The sequence below is a fragment of the Mustela nigripes genome, chromosome 11 (genome assembly GCF_022355385.1).
Source record: "Mustela nigripes isolate SB6536 chromosome 11, MUSNIG.SB6536, whole genome shotgun sequence".
NCBI classification, from domain to species: domain Eukaryota; kingdom Metazoa; phylum Chordata; class Mammalia; order Carnivora; family Mustelidae; genus Mustela; species Mustela nigripes.
The window spans coordinates 3,595,753-3,606,119 of NC_081567.1; the positions used below are offsets into that span (position 1 = coordinate 3,595,753).

The following is a 10,367-nucleotide window of genomic DNA, read 5'->3' on the forward strand; positions in this document are numbered from 1 at the left end:
GGGGGCGCGGTGAGGGAAAGGGCAGTGTAGGAGGTACTGGGGGAACCCCGCTGGGGCGTGCCAACACCTTTTCTCATTAACAGAAACACCGGATAAAACTGAGCGATCACTCTGCTCCGGAAGCCACACAAAGTGCCTCACGGGGTGCCCAGGGACGGGGACGTTCATTATCCCCGTTTTGCAGACCTGGAAATTGAGGTTCCGGGAGATGAAGCGACTCGCCTCAGGGCTCGCCGCCAGGAGAGCAGGCGCTGGGAACCCGCGCTCCTTCCGCTCCGCGGCGCAAAGCTGGGCGGCGAGACTCTCCCAAAGACCGCCAAGTCTCCTTGCTGGTTTCTTCCGGCCGAAGCTAGGGTCCATTTGTCAACTCGAATTCTCCGCGCGGCGGGGGGAGCGAGGCCGGCGGCGCGGGGCCGGGAGAGAGCCTCGACCGCCCCTCCCCGCGCGCCCCCTCCCCGCGCATCCCCTTCCGGGGCCCCCCGCCCGACCGCGCGCGCGCGCGTCCCCTTCCCCGCGCGCCCCTCCCCGTGCGGTCCGCTCCCCGCGCGCCCCCTCCCCGCGCGTTCCCCCTCCCGCGCGCGTCCCCTTCCCGGCTCGCCCCCTCCCCTCCCCTTCTCCCCGCGCGCCCTTCCCCGTGCGGTCCGCTCCCCACGCGTCCCCCTCCCGCGCGCGTTCCCTTCCCCGCGCGCCCCTCCCCGCACGCCCCCTCTCCTCCCCTTTTCCCCACGCGCCCCCAAACCTCACCTCGCGTACTTCGTCTTCTGGAAATCCAAGAGCCGGGGAGCGAACATCGCGGCGGTTCCATCAGCACCCAGCCCGAGGCTCCGACAACCGGCGCGAGGCGGGAGCGCGGGAGGCAGGGAGGGAGGCGCGGGGCGCGGGAGCAGCAGGTAGGCGGGCGCGGGGCGGGGGCCGGCCAGGGGGCGCGCGGAGCCCGAGCTGGAGCCGAGCCAGGCCGGAGCCAGAGACGCCGACGCCAAATCCCTAGCAGATGGGGCGGGGGCGGAGCCGGCGGGGGGGCTCCGGGCCAATCGCCTTAGTCCCCTCGGCCGCGGCCCCCTCCCGGAGCCCCGCAGACCCCTCCTGCCCTGGCTGGCTAGGGGAGGAGGAGGGGCGATAGGGAGGGATGGGGGCTTCCCCTTGGAGCCCCTTCCCTCCCTCTCCCGGTGTGCCCTCCCCCGGTAGTTTCCAGAGCGAGGTCACGGCCTGCTAGACGGAGCCCCGCTGTCCTCGGCCGGGACTGGGCTGGAAAGGGAGCGGACACTGCTGGCGCGCCAGGCGTCCAGGCCCCCGGCGTGGCCGGCCGGGGGAGTGGACTTGTAGCTCGCGCTTCCCCCAAGGCCAGCGCCTGCTGCTTCCGAGCGCCTGCGAGGCGCGACGGCCCATGGGATCCGCCCGGGAATGGCCGCAGTCTCTGGCGGAACCTCTCCACTCCCAGAGACTGTGACTCTAGGAACCATCACGACCCCCAGACAGGGGCACGCGCATTTTAGTGTCGGATCGCAGCGTACCCACGATCTGCCCACTCACCCATCCCACCCCCCATCTTCTACGAAATGCAGCTCTCTCCTTTAGGAGACCTTGGTTCGGGTTATAGGCTGTGGGAAACCACCAACAGGAGCGGATGACACTTTTGGGGACTGAAGGAAGCAGAAGAGCCTTCACCATGGAAAGACAGGTGTCTAAACTGAAAGGCAGGCACCTCCTTCCCCTCTCCTCTCTCTTCCCTTCCGTTCCCAAACCCCAGCTCCCTGTGATTTTAAATAACAAGGCTTTCTTTGAGATCCTAGTACACATTCAGGAAATAATCCCACCCAGGGCAAAGCCACCCTATGGAATTAATTTCTGCACTCCCAAATGCTGGGCACAGAGACACCCAGGATTAGTGTGGACAAGAAGAATTAAGGGTACAGGCATTCACAGGCTGTGGGGAGAGGGAGGGCTGGAGACAGGGACCAGAAAAGGGGTCTGGGGATGTTTAGGAGGTCAAATGGATTTTAGAAGTGAAGGGTGACCCCTAGGCTTCTGGCTGGCCCTGCTGGGTGAGTACTGATGACATTTGTGGGTGTGGATAGAGGGGGAGGACACCAAGGGAGGAGCAGCAGGGAGTTGAGGGAAGATACAATTTGGGTTTTGGCCAGGTGGACTTGAGGTCAAGGTTCCAGGTGAGCTGGAAAGTTCCTCAGAGCGAGCTGCAGGTTTTGAACTTTCATCTGGACCTCCCAGAGCGGTGACCTCCAGCATGAAAGCCACCAGCCTCCTGTGTCTGGTTATTTCTATGTTAAACAAAATGAAATGCAGTTTGAAATGCAGCTCTTGGGTCACACAAGCCACATTTCAAGTACTCACTCAAGAGCTACATGTGATCCATGGCTGGCCTGTCGGACCATTCCCAACACCGCAGAAAGTCCTAGGGGGCAGCGTGGTTCTAGAAGATCAGGGAGTCAGCCAGCCGGCGACGAGCAGCTGTTGGAAATGAAACAGAAAAGACATTCCGTCCAGAGTACTCGATGCCAGGAGAGAATAAGTCACGTTCAGGAAACTTGTTTCAGTTGTCTCTTTACATTTTGGGAGAGGCTCATGGGTACAGGGACCAACACCTCCTGTCCTCTCAAAGGAGGAGGGAAAGAGACTGAGAGGGACCAGGGGACCCTCCCAAGGTCACACAGCCAGAGGACCTGCCCAGGATCGGAGCTCTGAATGTGCATTTCATGGCTTCTTCCCTGACCCTAACCTCCCTCACCATTGTTGGGACCCCCCGACCCAGGCCTTATTGTTAGTCCTACTGGGACACACCTGTCCCCAGGTGCCAGGCATACCTCCTCTTCTGCCCTCAACTTCAATTCCAAAAAGGTCCCTGCTGACTTTATAGAAGTGAAAGCCCCCAGGGGTCTGACCTCCCTGTGGTCCCCTCTTCCCCGGGAAGTCCAGGGCAAGCCCGGGGCATCGATCATCATTGAGCGCAGCCATCCAGAAGCTGAGGGAAGCCACAGGTGTGGGACCAGAGCTCCGCAGGCTGCTGGCCCGCTGGCCTCCTCCCGGCCCCAGCCTGTGGTCGACCTTCCCTAGGTCTTGGCAGTGGGCTCAGTGGGGCCCCAGAGGAGACCCCTGAAGGGAAACACAAACCTCAAACTGGATTTTCTTTTTCTCAAAGAGCAAAAAAAAAAGTTGAATAAGAAATGTTACTATTTTTACTGCTGGGATCCAGTTGTTATGGCAACTGAGGGCCTGACTCCCGGGGGAGTCAGGGTTAGACTGTGCATGAAGGAGATGGGGTGGGTGCCGGGGGTGGTAGCCGCCACCGGCCAGACCTTGGGCTCCTGACCCTGGAGCCCTCCAGGATCGCCGCTGCCCCACTCCCACCTCCCCGGCTCTGTCCTTTCCCCCCATGGCAGAAGTTCACCTGTGCCCACGTCACTGTGGCCAGCCGTCTGTTTGGTGCAAGCCTACCTCCTGCTCACTGTGTGGGTTCGGGCTCCCCCAGCCTTGTCGCCGGGCCTGTCCATCACCACTCCTGGGAGGGGGTGCCTGTCCCCTTGTCTCCAGATGCAAACTGCAGCCCTTCGCACAGTGACAGCTCACGGTCACCTAAGAGATCGGACCCACAACCAGGTGGCCAAAACCCACCCCATCTTTCCTGGGACTCTGGGGCTCCTTCTCTGACCCCCGACCCAGAAGGCCACCCCACGCCACCCCCTCGGTCAGGCCAGCCTCTACTGGGAGCTCTGAAGGTGGCCTTCCCAGGATCCATCACCTGCCTCTGCCACCAGCTAGCCTGTATGCCCTGAACCCAGGTGCTTCCCACTCGGGGCTCAGTTTCCCCACTTGTAAAGTAGAAATAATAGCACCTTCCTTGCAGGATTACTGAAGGAACAAAGGCAGCCCGGGCCCAGTGTCATCACTGTTACAACCCCTCTAGTCCCCTCTGTAACTCTACAAGGGAGGAGTGCCCTTCCTAATTTGCAGGTGGCTGTCCTCAAGCAGACACAGACCTACATCTGTCTGTCCCTCAAATGCCCTGCACTGTTGAATGCACACTGATTAAGCACCTACTGTCTTCCTGGTTCTTTGGAGGGGCAGAGTGGCAAGCGGGGTGGGAGAGAAAGCCGCCCACCCCCAGCAACCACCCATGCTTTTCACCCCTTCCCTGGATGGAGCCTGGACCACACCACCAGTCTCCTCCCATGAGGCCACCCTCTGCCATCTGTCCCCAGGACCCGATGTCCCCTTCTGACCTGACCTGATCCTCCTCCTCCCTCCTGGTGACTTCTGTCCTCAATCAGCAGATCTATATGCTTAGCAACAAAGTCCCCATTGTCCCCATTGTCTTGGCCTCACCAGCCATAAACCAGAGCAACTTTCTGAAACACAAGTCTGATTAAGTCCTTCTCCTTAAAATCCTTCAGTGGCCCCCTTCCCTTCAGGATGGAGTTAGGATAAAACAGCTTTGCCCAGCCCCCATACCCAGCAAATGAATCCAAACAGAGTCCCAGAATGTGTACAGGTTTCTCATGCTCTGTGACTACGCAGATGCTGTTCCACCTGGAAGGCCTTTCCCTCTCAGTTTGGCTAGCAGGTCTCTAGTTATTCTTCCAGATCCAGTTCAAAAGTCACTTTTGCCGGAGGTTTTAAGGAAATGGGCTTTCCTTCTCTTTGTGCCACCTTCAAACCAGCCCAAGGCCCCATGGTATTATCCTGTCAAAGCCCACCAGCAAAAGACTTCAGGGAGGTTTACTGACTGGTTGCAAGAAGTCAGAGGGCACGCCATGGGGAACCATAGGGGTCTCCTCCAGGACAGGTCAGGAAAGACTCAGGGCAGAATTTGTACTTGCCTTAGGTGCTTGGGGAAGTTCAAGGAAGTGGGGTTGTACTTTTTACTGGATACTATTAGGAAGCAGGACCAATTTTTGGTGGCATATCTTCTTCTCTAAAAGGGGGACAGAGCAGGGGGAGGGTGGGGCTGTGATTGACAAATCGGTGAAAGTCATTTATGTTAGCCAGGAGAGTATGGCTTTTTGGTATTTTTGTGCTTTGCACGGGGACCTTAATTTCTGTGGCTAGACAGGTTTTTGAGCTGGTTTTGGTCTCTGTCTCACTATACCAGAGTCACAGAGTGGCGTTGTCTGCAACGGGTAGACAACCCCTGGCTGGCTGGGACTCCCTTTCCTCTCTCAACCCTCTGCCGTGAGATCAGCTTCCTGCCCAGCTTCTTCTAACCTGTGGGGACCACGGCTACGGACAGGACTGGGTTCAAGGTAAACACCCACGCCCGGTAGGTAGACGGTGAGTGGACAGTAGGCAGCTGTCCCACGTAACTTTTCTCTGGCGTTGGCTTTGCCACCAGCCAGCCACATCTTCCTGGTGTGCAAAATAGGAAGAAGAAGGATAGTACAAAGCCAGACAGGTGCTTTGCCTGCATCGGCCTCTTTTCCTGTCTCTGTCAACTGCCCCGGGTCGGTTCTGCAGTGGAGGGGTGCTGTGGGAACTTTCTCACTGACTTTGGCCCAGGGGTACTCACCTTCCAGCGTTTCCTGGGAAGCTTGCCACAGTCCTGATGCCTTGGGCCCCCTCTCAGAGCCCCTGGCCAGTTGGTTGGGGAGCCGCTGAGTACCTGTGTGGTTCTACAGATAATCTGGGTGAAGTCCAGACAGAGTCTAGAGTGTAAGTCTGTCCTTGGTCTCCCTACCCCCCAGAGGTAAGGCTCCCCATCCCAGATCTCACTGTCCACGCTCTTCTCCAAACACCACCCACCAGACTGCTATCTACGTGACCGAAGACCATAGAGGTCAATGTCAAAAGTGTAGTGCACTCTGCGGAAACGCCGGAAACATTTTTAAATCCTCCATCAGCCCCTTGCACCTCTAATGATATGACAGCAAACACACTGAAAGCTGACATCCACACTGAAGCAGTCCTCAGCTACAAACTTGCAAATGTTACTCCTTTCAAGCTTCTCTCCAGTTTCTGGCTGCTCTTGGTCGTTTCAGATGGGATCTGATGCGGGGAACAAAGGCAAAAGAACAAAAAATTAAATTTCCTTCCGACGTACAGCCCATTGACAAGTCCCTGGGACGGGCAGAGTGACCTTCCTCTAGAAACTGCCTCCATGTTAATCTTTGCTAAGGTCAAAAGGCAATCTTAGCTTAACATTATCTTGACCTCCGGGATCCTGTAATTCTCCTTTAACACGCAAAAAAATCCTTTGAAAACTTCCTTTATCTCTACGTCTTCCCCCGAGATTTTTCTTAGCAATCATCCTCCAAGCATGTGCACCACTGATATGCATCTGAAGGGTCTCATGACTAGGGTTTTACTAGACAGGAATAAAGATCCTTTTCCTAACAACAGCTAGCCCCTCAAGGTCCTGGAAACCTTGCTTCCAAATTCCTAAGAGACTTACGCTCTCCCTAACCGCCTCTCAACTTGAAAGTATATAATGCACGGCTCTTTCTACCCAGGAGTCCTGTCCCTGTTCTTTAATTAAACCACTTTTTTGCACCAAAGACATCTCGAGAATTCTTTCTTGACCATTTGCTCCCAAACCCCAACACTTCCTACATCAGTATCTATATCTATATTTTATCTATAATCCATCTCTATGTACATGTATGTGTAATTTATACACGTATGTCTGTATACATACACACACTCACATATAATTTATATATATACTTGTAAATATCAGATTTTATAATATATATTCAGATTTTATTTGATCCAGGTTGTTAAATAACCAATATTCAATCTAGTAAAGCCATAATTGGTTTTACTAATCAATTCATGAATATCAGGCAGCATCCCATGCAGCAGGCAGAGGGAAGCTCCACTGCAAGGAAAGGAAAGGTTTTTTCAAGACACAGAGAGAACGGAAAAGGGACACTATACGCAAAGAATGCGTTATTTTAGACAAGTTTGCCCTCCTGTGGGGAACAGGAAAGTGTCTATCTGTCAATTTCCTAGTGCCAACCAGGAAATTCCAGGTTAATGGGTTCAAGATTACCTTTGTGGGGGAGGGGGGACACTGCAGTTAGATTAGGTATTAAGTCCAGGTTTCTTGATGTGAGGCTCTTAACACAAATGACTCCCTTTAGGGCCGATAGCTTTCTTTTTAACCGTGTCTGTCTAACTACTGCAGAGCTTGTCTGACCAGGATCCCCTGACCCCTGTCATCGCTCAGAACTGGGACTCTGACTGTCCATTCTTGGTTTAGCCTACTGTGTGCTGGACTCTGAGCCTGAAGGAGCAGGGTTTGTCCTGGTCACTGATCAGCTCAGCTGGGGAAGCCACTGTGACCGGGGCAGGGGAGACTTTCCTCTCTTCCAGCTTTGCGGGCCTGGAACTAGCTTCAGATCTTTGCAGGAAGGCAAAGGAGCAGCTCCCAGAAAACAGCTTGTTCCAGCTGGGGTTCCTGGGAACTAGGCTCTGAGAAGAGATTAAGGCAATGAGATTGATCAAGGGATTATTCTTGGGGTGGACAGCAGGGGCAAGGTGGTGGTGGGGGGGTGCTTCCTATCCACCAATCACTGGGTGCAGCTGCAGGAGAGGGACACAGCAATCCCTTAAGGGGTCTGACAGCCTGGAGCGTACCTCCTCATTTCTAGCAAGTGCCTCATCGGACCCTCTTTGAACTGTCCCAGACTCCCACCACCTCCAGAGGAATGCTCTTCTCCCTTCTGCTCTACTCCAGCCTTAGCCAGGAATCCAAATCCCGAGCTTCTAAACCAGCAGAAATGAGAGCAGGAAGTGAACTAGGGAAGGGAGGGTGTGGGGGCCAGATCTTGGGGCATCTGGTCTCTGCATTCTAGACACCCCTCATCTCAGCACACTATCCAAATCCTGGAGGAGGAAAGGAACTTGGAAGTTACCTCTGCCTTTGCCAAATGCCCAGGGCACCATTCAAAGGACATTAGACCCAGAGACGCGTCCACACAGGCTGAAGCCAAATTCAAATCCAGGCCCTCCACTGACTTGGGGGCCTCAGATTTAAAGCAAAAACAACCAGGCAGGTAAGATCGGTAATGATAACCTGATTTGTCATGAGAAGAATGTACACCAAACTTCTCGCTGGGGGAGGAGGTGACTTCCCCCTTAACACGAGAGGATTGTCCTCTGGCTTTTTATTTAAAAAATTTCCCTGGGACCCCAGGAGGAAAATATCATTTTCTAAATATTCATAAAAACTGGTGTGATGTGGTAAGTAGGTTTTAAAAAACCTACTCGTTTTGGTTTTATACGTATAAGAAACACAAAACTTAATTGCATGTTTAAAGAGAAAACCATAGGACCAAAATGGCGTCACTTCAGTTAAGGCCCTAAGTCAGCCGAGACTTAGGCCCAATCCAACTGCAGTTTCAAATGACCCAGAAACATAACCTTTAACAGGTCAATAAGGGAGTTCCCCAGTCAGCTCTAGGAAATCTATGTATAGACCCCATCCATTCCCCTTAGAAGGGTGATCTTGCCTAAAACAATGGATTCTTTGCTATAACAATCTTCTCTATTTTTTAGAAAGAATTTATTTATTTATTTGAGAGAGAGTGAGAGTGTGTGTGCGCACAAGCAGGGGAGGGTGTAGAGGGAGAAGCAGCTTCCCTGCTGAGCAGGGAGCACCATTTGGGGCTCAATCCCAGGATTCTGGGATCATGACTGGAGCAGAAGACAGACACTTAACAACTGAGCCACCCAGCCATCCCTGTATAGCAATTTTTTAAAAAGATTTTATTGATTTATTTGACAGACAGAGATCACAAGTAGGCAGAGAGGCAGGCAGAGAGAGAGGGAAGCAGGCTCCCTGCTGAGCAGAGAGCCCAACACGGGGCTTGATCCCAGGACCCTGAGATCATGACCTGAGCCGAAGCCGAAGGCAGAGGCTTAACCCACTGAGCCACCCAGGCACCCCCCGTATAGCAATTTTTTTTTAAAAGGCCGTATCTTTGTACCTGTCATGCATATATATGCAGAAGAGATAAAGTTCAACTGTGTGGTGCTCCCAGGCCCAGTTTTGCTATAATTAATAATTATAAGCTTTAATTAACATCAGTCACAGAAATGTTCACTGTTTGAATTTCCGGGAGCTGACTGCCTGCTCTGGCTTTCAGCCCTTCTCTCTTCGGGGCCTCTCTGATATGTCCCAGCCCTCATCCATCCCTGTCCAGTCTGCTCTACTCTCCTACCTCCTGATTACTGGACACCCCAATCCCAGCCCCAACAAGAGGATTCAAAGCATAGGATCCAGCCTTTAGAGAATCCCCTTGGGTCCACTGTCTGGGCCTTGCTGGCCTCTGGTGGCAAGAAGCAGAATTATCACATTATCACACATTAAAAATGACAAGCCTGGGAGCTGGCTCAATCTGGAAGTGTCGGGCTGAGAACAGGCCTGCTCACCCACCAACCCACCCTGAGGATATAATCAGAGTAACCTTCTCAGCAATACATGTCAATTTCTAAAATGCACGGACCTTTGCCCCATTGACCCCCGCTCTGGGAATCACAGATAATATCTTCTTCCCAAAATGTTATTTCCTCTAGTTCTAAGTCAAAGAGAACAAGAGGAACATTCTCAATTATCCTCGTGTTAAATGAAACCCACAGGAAAGTAATCAGCCAAATCCAGAATGTGGGGAGCTCTCCTGCTACACCAGGGAAGACTGACTTCATGCAGAAGCCAGAGTTGAAAACTCCAAGCCTGAAGAGAAATCTGGTAGATTCCCACAGCCCTCCTGGGATTCCGGACAGCTCTGGGAGCCAGGAAGAATGCACCACTCCAGAACATTCAGAGCGGCTGTAAATGGGGTAAACTTGAAGGCATTCTCCGTGCTGTATCCAGCTGTGTCAAAACAGGTGGAAACCTCATTGGCACGAGGAGCTTACCAGAAGTTCACACCTGCATTTACGGGACAGTTAGGTCCTGCTTCTCAATAGTGTCTCCTAGCAAGCCAGGGTTTCAAATGATATTCCAGTCAACCTGGCCTTATGGAAGACGGTGCACATGCCCAGGGCTACACCCTCTCGGGATAGACCAGAGAAAGAGCACTGAGCTACGAGTTTCTGGCTGACTATGGCAGAAACAAGTAAATTCTCTGAATTACAAGAGCAGCATCTATCCCATACATACAACAGGAATGGCAGAAATCTAATTGGCCAAGGGGCTTTTGCACAAGCTTGGACTCATCAGTGGCTCCTGCTGCACCAGCGATGACCCTAGATAGGCATGTTAAGGGGCAAAAAGAAGAGGAAAAAATCAGAGATTGCTCAGGGTGGGACTCGGGGATGCGATTCTCAGAATCAGTCCGGCCAAGCCACTGACCAAATAAACAAATTCCAAATGGAATCATCCTGTAGAGGCAGAAATGCTTTTGGCAAAATCT

At 53.4% G+C, this 10,367-nt stretch overlaps 1 protein-coding gene across 7 annotated transcripts in view; it reads right to left on the bottom strand.

The window, feature by feature from the left end:
* Positions 1 to 1,216, bottom strand: part of MMD2 (monocyte to macrophage differentiation associated 2) — a 39,357-nt gene extending 38,141 nt beyond the window's left edge. For 5 of the 7 annotated variants that reach the window (XR_009406924.1, XR_009406921.1, XR_009406922.1 and 2 more), the window contains exon 1: positions 745 to 1,210. Coding sequence is in view for 3 of the 7 variants with exons in the window: in XM_059414337.1 (XP_059270320.1) it covers positions 745 to 791 (47 nt within the window). In the remaining 4 variants the exon portion in view is untranslated. Of the gene's footprint in view, positions 1 to 744 lie in introns of all 7 variants that reach the window. The other 2 variants (XM_059414343.1, XM_059414342.1) reach the window with 2 other exon arrangements.
* Positions 1,217 to 10,367: the final 9,151 nt, after the last annotated feature.